At 36.0% G+C, this 19,438-nt stretch overlaps 1 protein-coding gene across 1 annotated transcript; it reads left to right on the top strand.

The window, feature by feature from the left end:
* Nucleotides 1-6: 6 nt before the first annotated feature.
* LOC131669834 (dynein axonemal heavy chain 7-like) lies at nt 7-17,097 on the top strand (the record flags this gene model as incomplete). Its single annotated transcript, XM_058945002.1, has 23 exons — nt 7-38; nt 306-591; nt 654-815; nt 1,715-1,926; nt 1,985-2,102; nt 2,673-2,913; nt 3,444-3,690; nt 4,085-4,400; nt 4,463-5,060; nt 5,118-7,974; nt 8,036-8,322; nt 8,397-8,650; nt 8,722-9,065; nt 9,431-9,879; nt 10,739-11,085; nt 11,229-11,627; nt 11,699-12,481; nt 12,550-12,751; nt 13,367-13,616; nt 14,024-14,168; nt 14,732-14,992; nt 15,623-15,886; nt 16,747-17,097. Coding segments are annotated over 23 exons (9,405 nt in total), but the record flags the coding sequence as incomplete, so codon positions are not given.
* Between the last annotated feature and the right edge of the window lie 2,341 nt (nt 17,098-19,438).

Here is a 19,438-nt window from a genome sequence, read left to right as displayed (position 1 = left end):
AAAATCATTGAAATGAATTTGATGGACAGTATGGATCTGTACGTTTCAGTTTACGAATGATTTCAGTTTCTTTTTCGCTGAAGTTTAGATTGATTTTTCTCGTTTAAAAGTATCAAGTGAAATTGAAAATTTTTATAGTAAAATAATATCCTCAATAAAATATTGCATGGCATTGAACTTCGTTTCAATATTCTAGATGAATTAAATCTTTCTAAATTCTGATATTTTTATATCTATAATTTAGTGAACGAACTAATAAATTCTTCATTAAAAACAAAAAAAATAACCAAAAAATTTTCTAAAAGATATGAGCAAATAAGCGTCGGAGCAACGAAGGAGTTAGGTCTGGAAGAGTTACTTGAGAAGATGCAACGTGAATGGGACACTGTGCTCTTCACGACTACACCCTTCAAGGACAGTCGCGTCAACATATTGACATCGCTAGACGATATTCAAGCGATGCTCGAGGAGCAAATCGTTAAAGTGCAAGCGATGAGGGGTTCCGCCTTCGTTAAACCCATCGCCACCGAGGTCAAAAACTTTTACGAGCTTTTACTTCGAATTTCACGTACATTAGAAGAATGGGCTAAAGTACGTATTTCAAACGAGATAAATATTCGAATAGAATTATTTAAACAATGAATCCCTAATAGGTGCAAGTACAATGGATGTATCTACTGCCGATATTCTCGAGTAAGGATATCGTAGCACAACTCCCCGAGGAAGGTGTTCTCTTCACCGAGGTGGATGGCACTTTTCGCAAGGCTATGCAGAACGTCACGAGGGAACCTCGGGTCCGCGAAAATGCCGGCGCGGTAAGCATTTAGATACATGTACGTGTGTATCTATCTATCTCTTCCTTGAGTGTTTGCCAGGAGATTCGAACATATACAGAGGAGGGGCTACAAAGATGGACGTGTACTTCGCCCGTTTTTGCGTGAGCTTTAATTAAGTACCAATCACAATTTGCTATATAGTTAATATTGATTCGTAATTATTCATGTTTTCCTCAATGACAAAATTTTTCATTATTTTATATTTTACGTTTTTGCACGTCGATGTCAAATGATTTAGCTATAAAACTTTTAATTGAATAACCTACATAACAGACGTGACGAGAATAGGTGACTTATATGACGTAAACACGTACATTTATTTCTTTTGAAAACATAATCTCTGTTATATGTCTTTCCGAATCGTAAAAAATTCAAATTCAGTTAGTTGAATTTGAGAGATTTCTAGTTCACGAATTCTCTCGCTCTCGCTTCAAAAGCCATTATTTCCATTTGAATGCTTCGATTGAAAGCTCCCTTCCGAAGTTTACTATCAAGAATGAGACGATTTTCTCTCTTCGTCATTTTACTTGCCAACTCACTTTAATCTTCTTATACAAACACTACTTTTTTATATAAATGAAAAATAGTGGTTTGATTGCAATTCAAATATTTAAATACTGATATACGTATCCAGAAGAAGTACTTTTAAACATCGTACCGTCGAACGTTGCTGCTATTATCTGTTGCAAAACTAGATCATCCAACAATTGTCCCCCGTGATGAACGCTCTGGTAATCCTCTGCCCTAAATTCATTGTGTATACTCTGAGTACAACGAAAACAAAACGAACTAACACAGCTTGCGATGATACAGCTGCTTTGACAATATATGCTTGCGACACGATGAGAAGCAAATGAGAGAGAAAGTATTGATTTCAGTTAGGCTTGCGGGAGGCGATGGAAAGCGCAAATGAACTGATGGAGCGGGTTAACGAAGGCGTGGCGAATTACCTCGAGAAGAAGCGATTGTTCTTCCCTAGATTTTTCTTTCTCAGCAATGACGATATGCTTGAGATACTTTCTGAGACGAAGGATCCGCTCAGGGTACAACCTCATTTGAAAAAATGCTTTGAGGGTATTGCCAAACTTGGGTGTGTACACTCGCATTCTCGATGATTTGTTAGTGATTCAAATGAAAATGTCTTGCAGATTTAATGAAAAACTAGAGATCTACTCGTTCGTTAGTGATGATAAAGAGGAAATCATGATTCAGGAACTGATATCTACAGAAGCTGCACGTGGCTGTGTCGAGAAGTGGCTTGTTCAAGTGAGATTCTACTCTTCTTCTGAATTGATTTTTCATTATGTTTAAGAGCTGTCAATACTATTCATTTCATTCATTGACTATTTAGTGCCTTCGTGTGTTGTTAAAATTTGCTCGTCATTCTCATGATGAGTTATTGAAGCATCATTCAGTTTTTATTAAGCTAGACTTTTCACAACTTTAACATGAAAATATGATTCGAAATTATTATTGAATCAAATTCAAAAATTTTTTTTATTTCCATTGATTTTTATCAAATTCCCGAAACTTTAGGAGTCAATATAGAAACTTCTTGACGTCACTTTCAAATCTTTAATCATAACACTCGACTACTTGAGCAAATTTATTACAATCATTTTCACAAGCTGCCACAATAATAACAATAAACTTTTAAAAAAAGACCTTAATAAGTCAGAGAAAAATTTTCGGGAGAATTCTTGTGATTTGATGGAATTTTCGTAAACAATTAATTCATCTCTCATGAGAGTTTACATTTAAAATTGTTTCACGCTCTATTTCCCACAAGTGTCCCGATTTTAAAAAGCTCTTCAACAAATCGAATTTTAAACATAGGTTGAAGAACAAATGGTTGCATCGGTTCGTCATGAGATCCTTATGAGCTATCACGATTACGAGGTCAATGAGCGAGTGGACTGGGTGATAACTTGGCCTGGGATGGTTGTACTGTGCGTATCGCAAATTTACTGGAGTATGGAGGTGCAGAATGCTCTGATGGTTCACATGCTATCTGCCATGACAAGGCTTTATCAGAAGCTCAGGAGTCAGATTATCGACGTCGTTAATCTCGTTAAGGGTAAGAGAGAAGCTTTTATTGTTTGCGTTGAGATTTCTAAATAAGTTCAGTAGGTTTCATAAAAATTATACTTGTTTGAAGAAGAACTTTGAATATAGGCTTAGAGTAATCTTAGTTCGAAAGTATGAATGTTATGATTCTTCTAAGCGTATTTTAGAAACAAATTTTACATCATGTTCAAAGTTCATAATTGTTCTAATTGTACTAACGAAGTTCTTATTTTAAATATACAGCGAATTTAACCAGTTTTTCATTTTCTTTGTGATTTTTAATTATGGGAGTCAACCTTTGCGGATCGAACACTCAACATAAATAATAAGATTTTTTCATCCGCAGATTATTAAAAAATGGAGTTCTCTGATTCACAGCGTACTTACTTTAAGAATTAATCTTCTTAATGTAAGAACTGTTCATTTAGTAAAAATCAAACTATGTTCTCAGACAACAAATGTTATCAGGCAAAAATCGCGCAAATTACTTTTGCATGTTAAAAGAAGCTCAAAAGGATTAATGAAATCACATTTTAATAGGACCGTTATCAAAGCAGAACCGAACGACATTAAACGCTCTAATTACAATAGACGTTCACGCGCAAGATGTCGTTAAGTCTCTCATCGATAAGAAGATTATCAACGAAACAGACTTCGAGTGGCTGGCACAGCTACGTTATTATTGGGAGGATGACGCCATAGTACGAATAATAAACGCCAGTGTTCCATACGCTTACGAATACTTGGGAAATTGTCCTCGTCTCGTTATAACTCCTTTAACTGACAGGTTATTTGAAGTTAATCCTCGAGATGTATCTTTTCATTTTGCATTTATGTTGCGCGAAACATTGACAGAATCTAAATTGGATTTTCATTCGCGACACGTTCAGATTGATCACAACTTATTTACAAATACAGTCAATATAGTTTTCAAACTTGATGAATATTCACTTTTTAATTAGATTGAATTTTTTTAATAAGACATTTTATTTTAAAATTAAAACTAATGATCTACATTTCGAAGACACATTTTACGAATATAGCAAATTACAGAATTTTTTTCATGGTATAATTATTAAAAAAACAATTATTTTTTATTAATAATAGGGCGATTATAAATTATAAATTAACTTACTACTGAGAAAAAATGTTAATTCGTTCACTCTAAATTTTTCTGACAGATGCTACCGGACACTCATCGGTGCATACGCACTTCATCTCAACGGAGCACCCGAGGGTCCAGCCGGTACTGGCAAAACCGAAACAACGAAAGATTTAGCCCGAGCATTGGCAGTACAATGCGTTGTATTCAACTGCTCGGATGGTCTTGATTACAAGAACATGGGAAAGTTCTTTAAAGGTTTAGCTTCTTGCGGTGCTTGGGCTTGCTTCGATGAATTTAATCGCATTGAGCTTGAGGTACTGTCGGTTGTTGCGCAGCAGATACTTTGTATCGTTCAAGCCGTACGAGCTCATTTGGATAAATTCATATTCGAAGTATGTGTGAAATTTTCAAAACTTTGATGAATTGTGTAAGTAAAGGATGATTTTTTTTCAAGGGAACAGAATTGAATTTGAATCCTGCGGTATACGTATGCATTACAATGAATCCAGGCTATGCTGGTCGTTCGGAACTACCAGATAACTTGAAAGTACTATTTCGTACAGTTGCTATGATGGTACCAGATTACGCATTGATCGGTGAGATTTTCTTATACTCGTCAGGATTCGCTGACGCACGAACTTTATCTGTGAAAATCGTTACGACTTACAAACTTTGCTCAGAGCAATTATCATCTCAGTCTCATTACGATTACGGCATGAGAGCTGTAAAAACTGTCTTAACGGCTGCGCAAAATATTAAGTTACGTTTCCCGGATGAAGATGAAACAATCCTTTTGTTGAGGTCAATAGTCGACGTTAATCTTCCGAAATTCTTAGCGCACGATGTTCCTTTGTTTCAAGGCATAATTTCTGATTTATTTCCTGGGGTCGAATTGCCTTCGCCAAGTTATGATGTACTTTTGAAAGCAATCAGTGAAATTGCGACGAGAAGAAATCTTCAAAAAACAGACGGATTTTTATTGAAAATTGTACAAACTTACGAAATGATGATCGTTAGACATGGATTTATGTTGGTTGGTGATCCATGTGGAGGTAAGTGAACAATATTTTTAAGTTACGAATAAATTTAAATGATATGATGATTGTCAGGTAAGACAACCGTCTTACATACACTAGCTGATGCATTGACTTTGATGCACGAATGGGGTGATGAAAATGGAGCAGTGACAAAATTTATCACTATTAATCCCAAATCTATAACCATGGGCCAACTGTATGGGCAATTTGATCCAATTTCATCCGAATGGACAGACGGAGTATGCGCTGTAGCTTTCAGAAAATATTGCAGCGAAGAGTCAGCAGACCGAAAATGGCTAATTTTTGATGGTCCAGTAGACGCTGTATGGATTGAAAATTTGAACACCGTACTGGACGACAATAAAAAGTTGTGTCTCACTTCCGGAGAAGTCATGCAAATGACGGGAGTAATGTCGATGATATTTGAAGTGATGGATCTATTGCAAGCTTCGCCGGCTACAGTTTCACGATGTGGTATGATCTATATCGAACCTCATGTACTTGGTTGGCGACCAATTGTCAAATCATGGGCGAGTAACGTGAATCCCATTTGGAGAGTTAATCATGAGGATGTCATAGCGCAATTAATCGAGTGGCTGTTTGAACCTTGTCTGGAATTCACAAGAAAGAAGTGCCATCTAACTTTACACGCTGGTCAAATTAATCAGATTATGGCAGCGATGAATCTCATTGAAATGCACATGAATGATGCTGTTGAGGAAAATGATGAGGTTGACTCGTATGTTGACTTTTGGCTTCAAGCTTCATTTTTGATAGCTGTAATTTGGGGTATAGGTGGGACGTTAGATGTTGATTCGCGTGAGAAGTTTAATGATTTTGTCGTGACGATCTGGAAAGGTGAAAACGACAATTACCCAATACCCCCTGCTTTAATGGACACGATCGGTATACCTAGTGATAATTTGATCCACGATAACTTTTACATATTTAAAGGTAAAGGTACATGGAAATTCTTTGGTGAAGTTATCAAAACAGAACCCATTGTTGAAACTCAGAGTATAGGACAGATGTTGATACCTACGATTGATACTGTTAAGTATCAGTATATATTTTTGAGGCATATCAAACACAAGAAACGTTTTTTGTTGTATGGAAAAACTGGAACAGGAAAGAGTTTTTATATACAGGATATGATAATAAATAAATTGAACAATGAAGCTTTTTTGCCAAATTTCATAACTTTTACTGCAAGAACAACTGCCGCTCAAACGCAAGACCTTGTTATTTCTAAATTATTCAAAAGAAGGAAAGGCCACTATGGTCCGATGGGTGATGCTCAATGTATATGTTTTATTGATGACGTAAATATGCCTGCTAAAGAAGTTTATGGAGCTCAACCAGCCATAGAACTACTACGTCAATTTTTCGATCACAACCTCTGGTATGATTTAAAGGAACCGGAAGTTGTGAGAGTGTACAACACGATGTTTGTTTGCGCTATGGCACCTCCAGGAGGTAGCAGACAAGAAGTCTATGCCAGATTTTTAAGGCATTTTAATCTTTATGAGATCAGCGAATTTTCAAATGACAGTATTTCTCGTATTTTCGTGAATATTGCTCTTTATGGTCTCAAAAGAAAAGGATTTGCATCAGATATTAATGCAACTGTCAACAGTATTGTAACCGCCACAATGAATATTTTCGAAGAGGCAAGAGTTGGTCTTCGACCAACACCTGCTAAGTCTCATTATTTATTTAATCTTCGTGACTTTGCTAGGGTGATAACAGGATGTGCGATGATCAGAAAAGAATCTGCAGAAACACGAGAAACATTTATCAGATTATGGACTCACGAGATTTTGCGAGTGTTTGGTGATCGACTGATAGATTCATTAGATTCAAAATGGCTTTTCGAACGAATTCGAGAAACAGTAAAAACTTTCAAAGACACATTTGATAATGTCTTTGACGATTTGCCAAAGTACGACGGTAAATTAACAGAAGAAAGTCTTCAACATCTAATTTTTGGTAATTTTATGGATATGGATGCGGTAGATGAGGACCGAAAGTATGAAGAAATTATTTCTGTAGATGCTTACCTTGAAGTGACTACCTTATGTCTTGAGGAATATAATTCAACGCATAAAAACAAAATGGATATTGTTCTTTTTCGTTACGCACTTGAACATTTGGCGAGAATATGCCGAGTTTTAGCCATACCAGCTGGAAGTTTATTAATGGTCGGAGTTGGTGGATCTGGAAGACAATCTTTGACTAAACTTGCGGCGCAAATGACGAACTGCGGTCTCTTTCAACCGGAGATTGGTAGTAATTATGGAGTTAATGAATGGAGAGATGATATAAAAAAGGTTTTAAAAGTCGCTGGTAGTGGGAAAGATACAGTATTTTTGTTCACGGAAGGTCAAATTAAAGAAGAAGTATTCCTTAGTGATATCGATGGTCTTTTGAATTCAGGGGAAGCTCCAAATCTGTTAAACATAGAAGAGAAACAAGAAATAGTTGAAGCTACAAGATTGGCTGCTCAAGGTGGAAATCGTAATCTAGATATCTCTGTACTATCTATCCTTAGATTCTTCGTTAATCGTTGCAAAGAAAAATTGCACGTTATGCTCTGCTTCAGTCCAATCGGCGAATCTTTTAGAATGCGATTAAGAATGTATCCAAGTTTAGTAAATTGTTGTACGATCGATTGGTTTCAAGTTTGGCCGGAAGATGCATTAGAACAGGTGGCTCTACGGAGTACAACAAATATCAACGTCACTGATGAAATTAAAGTCAACTCTGTGGTAGCATGTAAATACTTTCATACATGTGCCAAAGAAATAAGTGCTAGGTTTTATGAAGAGTACGGAAGAAAAACGTACGTCACTTCTGCTGCATTTTTAGATCTGATTAGAGCTTTTGGAATACTAATGCAGGAAAAACAAGACGAAGTCATATTAGCTAGGTATTCATCTGTGAAATAATAATTAACGTAAAATTTATTAAGTTTTTATTATTTTTTTTAGAGATCGATATGTAGGTGGACTGGACAAACTTGAATTTGCGGCCGAACAAGTTGAAAAAATGAAAGTGCAACTGATATCCCTCCAACCACAACTGGAAAAGTCAGCGATCCTCACGGCAGAAACAATGAAAAAGATAGAAAGCGAGAATATATCTGTAGAGCAAACCACAATAGTTGTCAAAAAAGAAGAAGACGCAGCAAACGAACAAGCGAAATTTGCTGGAGCATTAAAAGCTGAGTGTGAAACGGATTTAGCTGAGGCTTTGCCAGTCCTCGAAGAAGCCATTGGTGATAATTTTTTTATTTTATTTTAACCTTTTTAATTTCATTTCTTGAGTAAATTAATTTGTAATAATTGACAGCTGCGTTGAATACCCTGAAACCGGCGGATATTACGCTTGTTAAATCAATGAAGAATCCACCCGAAGGGGTCAAGCTCGTGATGGCGGCGGTTTGTGTCATGATGAATGTTCCACCTGATCGAGTCAACGATCCGTCGACTGGTAAGAAGATTCTTGATTATTGGGGTCCAAGCAAACGCATGCTCAGTGATATGAAGTTCCTTGATTACTTGAAGGATTATGATAAAGATAATATTCCTGTTCAGACGATGCAGGTTTGGATCGGAATTTCTAGGAAAATAAAATTTGTATAGTAGTGTAAAAATTAATATATTTATTTTTTTAGACTATCCAAAAAGTCTATATGACAGATAAGAATTTCGAGCCGAGCAAAGTAGCTAAAGCGTCTCAAGCAGCTGAGGGTTTATGCAAATGGGTAAGAGCGATGGTACTGTATGATCGGGTGATCAAGATTGTAGCACCGAAGAAGGAGAAACTTGCCGAAGCCGAGCAAATGTTCGAGCAAACAATGAATTTCTTGAATGAAAAGCGCCAAATGCTCGCCGACTTGAACGATAAGCTAGCTGCTCTTAACGAGCAGTTAGCTGATACTATTGAGATGAAAATCGATCTGGAGAATCAAGTCACATTGTGCAAGAATAAGTTGATACGAGCAGAGAAATTGATAAGGTAACATTTTTTAAATACTTTTTTTGCAAAATATTGAAACAGAGCTTTTTATTTTCTATGTAAAAGATTGAACATTTCATTTGTTGAAGTGATCTTATGTTTGATTGACCTTCATCAAAATTGAATGTTTGATGAAGGTTTCTATCTTCCTAAAAGTATAGGAGTAATCTTTAAAATCGCAATAAAGTTCTATTAAGATGGATACCATTTCGATCATCAACTAATATTGCAAATTAATCATTAGAGAAATAATAAAACAGAGACATTAAAAACCAGTTATTATTTTGAAAAACATTTTATTTTTTATAGATAATTATAATATTATTACCATATATAATAAAAAAAAAGTTATGTAATTTATTTAGTGGTTTAGGAGGTGAAAAAAGTCGTTGGACCGAAGCTGCAAAAAATTTACAACGTTGCTTTGAATCTCTACCCGGCGACGTTCTTATTTCGTGCGGTATGATCGCCTACTTGGGTCCATACACAAGCTCATATCGCACAGAAAGTTTAAAAAAGTGGTTAGATTACGTGAAAAAACTTGACATTCCACGTTCAGACGATTATAGTTTTGTCCGGGTTCTCGGTTCAGAAATTAAAATCAACTCGTGGAATATTTATGGCTTGCCAAGAGATTCATTTTCCACGGAGAATGCAATTATTATGGACAATACTAAACGTTGGAGTTTATTCATCGATCCGCAAAGTCAAGCTAACAAATGGATTCGGAGTATGGAGAAAAAGAGCGAGCTTGAAATTGTCAAACTTACGGATACTCAATATATGAGCATTGTCGAGCAGTGTATTGAATTCGGTGAGTGCTATTTTTCAAAGACATTTTAAAAGTCAAGTACTCTAATACAAATATCGTTGAGATAATAAACGTTTAATTCTCATATTAAGTATCTTTTTATACATTTATTTCAAAAGAAGTAATGGATGTCTTATTTTGATACATATAGACATATATTAGTATTTTCGGACAATTTTGTATATTTTACATGATATTAATGAAAATATTTTTTCTTGATTCCCTTGGCATTTTCAAACGTCACTACCAACGCGTATTTCTAATTGGCTGTGAAATTTTGCCAACGCGACGTCATCCTCTAACCAATATACTTGCCTATAGTTCAACTTTATTCACTTTCCTATCCACTATTAGTTTTTGCTGGCAATTACGACTCTTGCAAAAGCTGAGCTGACACCTCAGTTTGCAAAAGTTCGACGGCCTTTGTTACAAAAAACTGGTTAGTTAGTGCTGAGATGGCCAAGAAAGAAAGATATTACCATATTAAATTAAGAAAATAATGAAAATGACCAAAAGAAGCGCTTTAAGTAGAAAGTTATGTAAGTAACATGATCGAGAGAGCGTACTTATGCAAGTTACGAAAATTTCGTTTATAAATATATAAACACACTATGTGTCGGGGATAAAAAATATAAGGTATACGACATTCGGTTCGAAAGTTAAATTTGCTGGTCTGCGTGTTATCGAAGCTAACCAGGGTATTCAAATTTCGGCGATGTATCGTAATATACTATTCTTTTAAAAACTCAAGAGACCGTTAGCCAAACCACCACAAAACAAAAATACAGATATTATAAATATTTACGCATGTCTCTAATACTTCAAAAAAAAGCGTCTATTTACTCAAATAAAACGTTTGTAGGTAAACCAGTGTTAATAGAAAACGTTGGAGAAGAGCTTGAGGCTGCCCTCGATCCAATTTTAGCTAAAAATATCTACAAAGTGGCCGGGATATGGTACATTACACTGGGCGAAAAGTCGCTGGAATATAATCTACGCTTCCGCTTATACATAACTACGAAATTACGAAATCCGCATTATCTCCCCGAAGTCTTCAACAAAGTTACCTTAATTAACTTTGCTCTAACTATTGAAGGTTTGGAGGATCAATTATTAGGCATTGTCGTCGCTAAAGAACGTCCGGATTTACAAGAGAAACGCGAATACCTCATTATTCAGAGCGCAGCTAATAAAAAAGCATTGAAACAGGTATAATCAATCTTTGTCATTATACTTGAAGTTTTCATCCGGTACTTTCTTTTTTCTTTTGAGATTCTTATTTCGATTAAAAACAAATTAAGAAACGTTCATTATTGAACTTCGATTAAATTTCGTTATTTTCAATGAAACAGGTAGAGGACAGTATTTTACAAACTCTCGAAAGCGCTGGCGCTAGTATCCTCGAAGACGAAGAAGCAATCGAGATTTTAGATTCCTCAAAAATTCTCTCTGCCGACATTTTCCGTAAGCAGGAAGCCGCTCAAGAAACGGAAGTTAAAATCGAAGCATTCCGTCAGAGTTACAAACCCATCGCAAAACACAGTTCAGCTTTATATTACACCGTTACCGACCTTCCTAATATCGACCCGATGTATCAATATTCACTCGCTTGGTTCATCAATCTTTACATATTGTCGATCGAAAGTGCGAGTAAGAGTCACATCCTCGAACGCCGTCTTTACTTTTTGCGCGAAACCTTCACTTACAATCTCTATCGGAACGTTTGCCGATCGCTCTTTGAACGCGACAAGGTAAAATACGGAAATAAGTTTTTTATAAACTCTTCTCTCTCTTCTTGTCTGTGATTTATTTTTATTCGAAGGTCTTATACTCGTTCATCTTGTGTACGACGATAATGCTAGCGACCGGTGAGCTTACGCAAGATGAGATGAGCTTTTTTCTGTCGGGTGGAATTGTTTTGCAATCGAGTGTTGAGCCCAATCCTGCACCTGATTGGCTTTCTGAAAAATCCTGGGAAGAGATCAAAAGGTCGGCTAATATATCATATTTCGTCGATTTTCCAAATCACTTTGGCGGCGATGAATTGAAATTGTGGAAGAACTTCTACGACTCGGTGAATCCTGAGGAAGCTGCATTACCAGAACCTTGGCAAACAAACATGACAGAGTTTCAAAAGTTGATTGTTATGAGAATGATCAGACCGGATAAAGTTATACCTAAAGTCATACAATTCGTGCGTAAAACGATGGACGCACGATTCGTAACTCCTCCAGCATTTAATATTGCTGGCTCATACGCAGACTCAAATTGCTTGATACCTTTGATCTTTATTTTGTCACCTGGCTCTGATCCAATGAGTGCATTGTCAAAATTTGCCGAACAGTCAGATTATTCAAATCGTTTCTTCTCCATATCATTGGGTCAAGGTCAAGGTCCTATAGCACGAGGTTTGATCACAACAGCTCAAGAAGATGGATGTTGGGTCTGCTTGCAAAATTGTCACTTAGCTGTTTCTTGGATGTCAGAGCTTGAGAAAATATGCGAAGGCTTCGATTTGACCAATACTTCGATTAATTTCCGACTTTGGCTTACGAGTTATCCGTCGGATAAATTTCCTATTACAGTACTGCAAAATGGCGTTAAAGTAAGTATTTTTAATAATCGATTAGAATTGGTATTTTTTTTAATGTTTTGTGTCGCATCATAAATAAGATGACGAACGAGCCACCAAGTGGTCTACGACAAAATCTCATGCGATCATACACTTCGGAGCCTGTCAAAGATCCCGAGTTCTTTGCCGGCTGCCATGGAAAGGAACGGACCTTTACTCGACTGCTCTATGGACTCTGTTTTTTTCATGCAGTGGTACAAGAAAGAAGGAATTACGGCTCGCAAGGCTGGAATATTGCGTATGGTAAACATCTGTATCTTTCTTATATTCATGCAATAATGATGAATGAAAATGTTATTGTAATTTTTATTAATTCATCTTATAAGGTACATGGAACACAGTTTTTTTTAAAGCTTACAGGGCCTTAGTTAGCGCGGGAGCTTTCCTGCTCATTTTTAGAATAAAGTAAAGTATCAATTAATAAGTATGAAGGTTTTAATACTTTAAAAAGGGTATAAATTACTGGCATACTTCGATTGCAATAATGTCATAGAAATTTTATTCAATAAGATTGCATCTTTAAAAGTATCCAAACGATTTGAAAGAAAACTCTTTTGGAAAGTGCTTTCATTTCGTACTTAATGTACTGTATTTTATAAATATGATGTACTTCCGAACGCGAGCTTTTAAATATTTCGCCACTGTCGATGACCAAACTTTTAATTTTGAAATATAAAAAAAAAACACGCACAGTACATTCAACTTTCTCGTAGAAAAACCAATTATGACGTCACGTAGCAGAGTATTGCACTTGCGTGCCGAGTCGTGTAATCGTTGGCATTCCATCAGACCGTAGTTGCCAGTGGAACCAGTCGGACGACAAGACAAAAAAGTACGGTATTCATATTGCCGTTGTAGGTTTCAACGAGTCGGACTTCCAGATATCAGCTCAGCAGCTGCAGATCTTTGTCAACGAGTATGACGAGGTACCCTTTAAGGCAATTCTCTATCTGACTGGGGAATGCAATTACGGCGGGCGTGTTACCGATGACCGCGACCGTAGATGCCTCAACACCATTCTACAAGATTTCTATAGTGACGAGGTCATTGGCAATCTTGACTATGCATTCGCACCGACTACTGGACGTGAATATATGCTGCCGAAAAAGTGTGTTCTTTAATTTTTACTCAAGCTTTTCAATCTTTTTAATTGCGGAATTTTTAAAACGAAATTTTTTTAATATTCATTATGAAAAATTTTCTTGTTATCGACGTATGATCTCTTGTCCTTCATAATTTGTTCACAAATCAGAAAGAAAAATTGTTTAAAAATTTAATAATTATTTATCAAATCACAGATAGTTAGATCATATATTCGTCCAAAAAATCTTCACTCTGCTGTAATGAGCTCTGGTCGTGATTATGTTACTGTCTAGTATAGCTTGTTTTAAGAAAGCGACTTCGAAAAGTTGACATTCCTGTCAAAATATAAGTCAAAATAAATAAAATTCTAACAGTAACATTTCAACAACAAAAATAATACAACTGACTTAATTTTTCCGATTGGTCGCGCAGATGCGAGTATCTGGATTTCATTAAACAAATTGAATCGATACCAGCTCAGCCGTCACCTGAAGTATTAGGACTTAATATGAATGCAGGTATCACCCGTGATCTCGACATCTCCAAGACGTTCTTTGACTCCCTTGGCAATATGCAGGTGATGTATCTTTACTGAGAATGTAATTAGCTTCCGCTTTGTGGCTTATGTGTATCGAAATTTGCGCGAGCTTGCGGCTATTTAGCTAGAACTTGTTATTCCAACAAGTCGCTCGTGTGTTAGGCTAACAAGAGACGACAGTGAAACCTTTTAAAACTACTTTTCATCTGTACTAAGTTTACATTTTTTTTAAATTCAATGTGTACATGTTATGCTCTTTTAACGTGATTAAATAAGAAGTTTTCATCAGCCCGAGAAATTTCTCGGTCGTTATGGATTCCCAATTTACACTGGTATAACCAACCAAAGTAAACTCTTTGAATTCATTCTTCTTATGCACTACATAGAACCTCGCGGAGTGATGATCCAAACTTTTACGAAGTTTTGCCTCGAGGGGTCAAAATACTTCAAGTAACTTTTAGAGTTTGCCCTTATTTCGTTATATACTTTCCATTTTGGTTATGCAATGTTTTGCGTAGTTGCCACTAGATATTTCTCTTGTGCTTTAGTTTTACTAAGACTTCGCAAAATAAATTGGCCTTTTGATCTTGAAAAATTTGTAGGGTGGAGTGAGTATAGGCGACACAGCACGTCAAGATGAGTTGCTTCTCGCAATGAAAGCAGACATATACGAGCGTCTGCCAGAACTTTTCGATCTTGAGGATGCGCAACGACTTCATCCAGCGTCGTATTCTGAATCTATGAACACCGTACTCATACAGGAAATGGAACGTTACAACAAACTTCTGAAAGAGATGAGAAACTCGATGACTATGCTTGAAAAAGCTGTGAAAGGGATGATTGTCATGACGCCTGACATGGAAGTGAGTTTATTCAAAGGAAAAGTAGGTATAATTAAAGGAAAAGTAGAAAAATTAAGCGAGAGTGTTAAATTCATATCGTGCGTCGTACATTATTCTCTTCGATAAAATTGCAAGCTAATTAACAAACTCAGAGGATGCTAAATTAAGGAGAGACGTATTTCAATAAACTAACTGTACGGTTTACGATCGACGGATAAAAGAAGGGTTGTTTTATCGAATTTTTCATACTAGGTTCTAGATTGAAGTCTGTATTTTAACTAGAAAGTATTAACTTTAATATTCAATTCCGTTGGATAGTACAGAAGATTATCGGATAGCTCAGATAATTATTCTTTTATGTACGATATATAGAAAGTAAGATCTATTCGTCATACATGAAATGAAGATTTTTTTGTTTGTCACAGTGCCGTTTGCAAACGAAAGATATTGCCATACTATTATTTTTATGTAAAACTGTAAGCTATCTGTAGCACTTTGTGGAATATTTGTGTTTGCATATAACTGTTGCGTATAACTACCCGATTTTTCGATATTTTTGTAAAGGTCAAAAGATTTATTTTCACGCTAAAGATTTCTAAAATGTGTGTGGGTACGCAACCATTTTATAAAAAAATACCTTTCAAACAACAGACTCTCTCAACGCACATGCTGGCTGGAAAAATACCACCATCGTGGCGCCGAGCTTCGGCTTATCCGTGTCTCAAGCCTTTAGCGAGTTTCGTCAATGACTTTCTCGAGCGATTAGACTTCTTCCGAGATTGGCTAATCAACGGCAAACCACCTGTCTTTTGGATTTCGGGATTCTCATTTGTGCACGCTTTTCTCACCGGAGCTACGCAGAATTACGCTAGGAAATACAAGATATCGATTGATTTGATTGATTTTGATTTTCAAGTGAGTTGTGTGTCGTTCAATCATGTTCAAAGTATTTAATATGTGTACTTTGCAGGTGTCACTTTTTTTAATCAACTTTTACTTTATTGTTGAAAATTATAAAAAGAGCATCATTTTATTTTATCGAATTTTAAACAACGCAATGTTGGCAATGTTTATTATTTTCTACGTTAAACATGCATTTTGGAAAATGTAAAATACTGATAACGTTATTCATTGAAATCAAAATTTTCTTCGTCCAAACAGGATTTTCAAAAAATAACGCATGCATTTTCCATAAAAAATATCGCTTTGTTTAGTAAAATTTTAACCATCTCAAGACATAACGAATTCGATAGAAAATTTGATTGAATTCATTATAAGAAGCTATTGGATCTATTACATATGAAAAATTCTTCTTAAATGATCATAAATTTTCATCTCAATGAATAACGCAATATATTTTACATAAATGAGCTATTCTACCATAAGAAAACAAATTTCGTCTCAGCCTTACGTTATTTTTAGTTAATACTTTCCTTATTTTTCTCTGAAAATCAAGACGTCAGCAGAAATATAATGATATATGCATTATTTTTCAATAATGAATTAATCTTCAAATCAGCCTATCATTATTCGTTTTCTTCATAATATGCAATAACGTTATAAATATTTTTACTTGACTCATATGACGTGAAAAATTATTCAGGTTTAAAATATTTCTCGAAATCCCAATAGTAAATCCTCCTAAAGATAGATTTTATAATTACCATCCTGTTACTTGAGTTTCCAACACCATCCCAAGTATTTCCTACACCCGCTTTCGATAGGTTGCGCTGGTCACCGGCAGAAATGATCTTTCGTTTTTTCTACGTGTGCAGGTATTGCCATCGTCGAGCTCAACGTCACCACCGGATGATGGTGTATACGTGCGCGGCATGTATCTCGCTGGAGCTCGTTGGGACTTGAAGTCAATGAGATTATCGGAAGCTCGCCCAAAGGTGTTAAGCGAGTCAATGCCATTGGTTTGGTTAAAACCAACTCGTCGAGCTGAAATTCACGATAAAGGCAGATACGAGTGTCCGCTTTACATCACGTCCGAAAGATTCGGTACCCTCAAAACCACTGGACATTCCACTAACTACGTGCTGTCGATTTTACTCGACACCAATTTGCCAAGCTCCCATTGGATTAAGCGCGGCGTCGCTTTGCTTTGCCAATTGGATGACTGAAAACAAAGTATTTTTCTGTCGGTGGTTTTCTGATGATATCGAGGATTATTTTTTAAGAATTGTGCATGTAAAATAGGAAATCTAATATTACATATCAATGTTTCCGGATTTGTCAAAAAAAATTTTAAAAGATATTCAGAAAGTGCATTTAAAAATTATTGTATGCACTTGAATACTAAAAATTAGTGGTCAAATTCAACTGTATTCAATGAAAATTTGTCACATGCCGAGAATACCATAATTCACTAAAAATTATTCAATGCGACAGGCTGTTTTCCATTATTTGTATCTTGTTTGTCCATTTGCGTCCTTATATTTCCATATCAAGAGTAAGCTTTTCGCTTCTTCCAAAAACTCATTAAAACAAATTGCAAATCTGAACGTCGGGGCACACACACAGACATCTCGCGAATTCATAGCCTCTGCTTCGTCAGAGCGGCTCACCGTTTATTTATAAAGCTTTACTCGGAAAGAGATGGGTCAAAGCTCCTACTTTCAGTAGCGAAACTCAATTATCACCGTTGCTAACGTAAATACAAAAATATTTCTCTAATAATATAACCATTCATTACCTACATCTTATATCGATTTTGTACCTCATTAAGCAACAAAAGCTCTCTTTGTTGCTTAATTAGATGGCTTAATAACACTTACTTCATACTCTGGATGATTTCCAGAGCATGAAGCAAGGATTATGCGAAAAAATTGCCAATTCTCGTGAGCTGCTAGAGACACGCCAGAAAGGATTACATACTTTTGGCAAAAGTTTTATGCGATTCACTTTTATTGGGTCCCTGAACTTGCTGCTAAGCTCGTTTGGCAGAAAGCTCAAATGAGAATTAGTCGCTGCACTGCTCGTTAATTTCATGCGGTTTTGAGGAGAGACATCTTTTCGCGTGCTTTTATTATTGTTGAGGAATCTGAAAACTTTTACTTTGCTGTTTACTTTAATGTTTAGCACGGCAAAACTCTTACTCAAAGTTAATCATTTTTGCCGGGTTACTTGGATATTTTTAACGATTTTGCAATTGTTACCAGAGTTGACTTGTTCAATAGTGCTATAAACTGATGAGCTTCTGATAAATTTTTATCGTTTTCTTTTTTAACAAGGTCATGATTGCACAAGAAATTGAAAAAAAAAACCTTACACACTGCATATTCATATTTCGTTTATTAATGATGTGATGCTTTTATGCGAAGATATTTTCGAAATTATCGATAGAATGTTAAAGAGAACATATTGAATTATATTGAATATCAGCAATAAAAAGTACTATTAACAGAGGAAAAAAATAAATAAATAAAAAAAAAAAATTATGCAAAGCATTGAACGTTTGGGATTCGTCTTACAAAAACACCATTCGAACTACCGATTGAATCTCTTTTCTTTCGAAAGAAGAGCAATATAGCTTCAGTCGCCGGGCCTACGAGATCATTAGCTACGTACCTGAGTAGAGGCGCTGCCGGGCGGATGTGCGCCACTGGCCCGAAGAGAGCGACTTTCGGCTTGGCTTTAACAGGAGCGCGCTTCGTCGGCAGCAGCGGAGCTCTCCCGGCACATGAATTATTATGGCGTTTCTCCAGTGATGCGACGGCGACGGACTACACGCACGCACCTGCGCGTACACGCCATCGCATAAATAATGGACGAGCAAAGCTTTCGAGCTTTATAGATTCTCGGTCGTTCTTTGCGTAACGTTTAATTGCATAAAGGCTTGGGGCTCAGGGGGGAGAAAAGTCCTCTTTTTTGAGATGACGATTTTATGCGTGAGATTCTGTTCTCGTGGGATGATTATGTACAGGAAAATTATCTCTTTTTTTTTTATTGTCAGTTTCGGGTTGATGATTTTTTTAGTCTATTATTATTCGGCGTATGGCTCAACAGATGCATTTAATTTTCAAATTGTCATGTCAAAAGAACGCTAATTGTGATTGAAAATATTTTTTAAATTCAAGAATTCAAATGAAATACGTCCAAAAAAATATATAGTTACAACTAGTTGATTTAATTTATTTAAATGGAAAGTAATGAAAGAAGTTGCATTTTCAATTTTATGACTATTAATTAAAAGGCAAACATAAAATTCGCCATGAATAAAGAAAAAAGATTAACTAAGAACTTTTATTTTATCATTTATAATGAACATCAGGCTCAAAATCACCCTACCTTACAACTAAATCGTTAGCATCAATGATATCAAAATTTCAAGTACATCATCGAAGACCTCAAGTAGTAAAAAGCATTCGCTTATTGCAATGGTAAGTGAAGCATAACACGGGGGAGCGCCCGTGCGTTTGAGCTCCACTGGAGCGGCGCGCACACACATACACACACACGAAC

This window comes from Phymastichus coffea, unplaced genomic scaffold, assembly GCF_024137745.1.
Source record: "Phymastichus coffea isolate CEN01 unplaced genomic scaffold, Cenicafe_Pcof_1.1 PCOF00097, whole genome shotgun sequence".
Lineage (NCBI taxonomy): Eukaryota > Metazoa > Arthropoda > Insecta > Hymenoptera > Eulophidae > Phymastichus > Phymastichus coffea.
The sequence above is the reverse complement of the archived record's forward strand: the minus strand, read 5'-3'. Positions and strand labels throughout refer to the sequence as shown.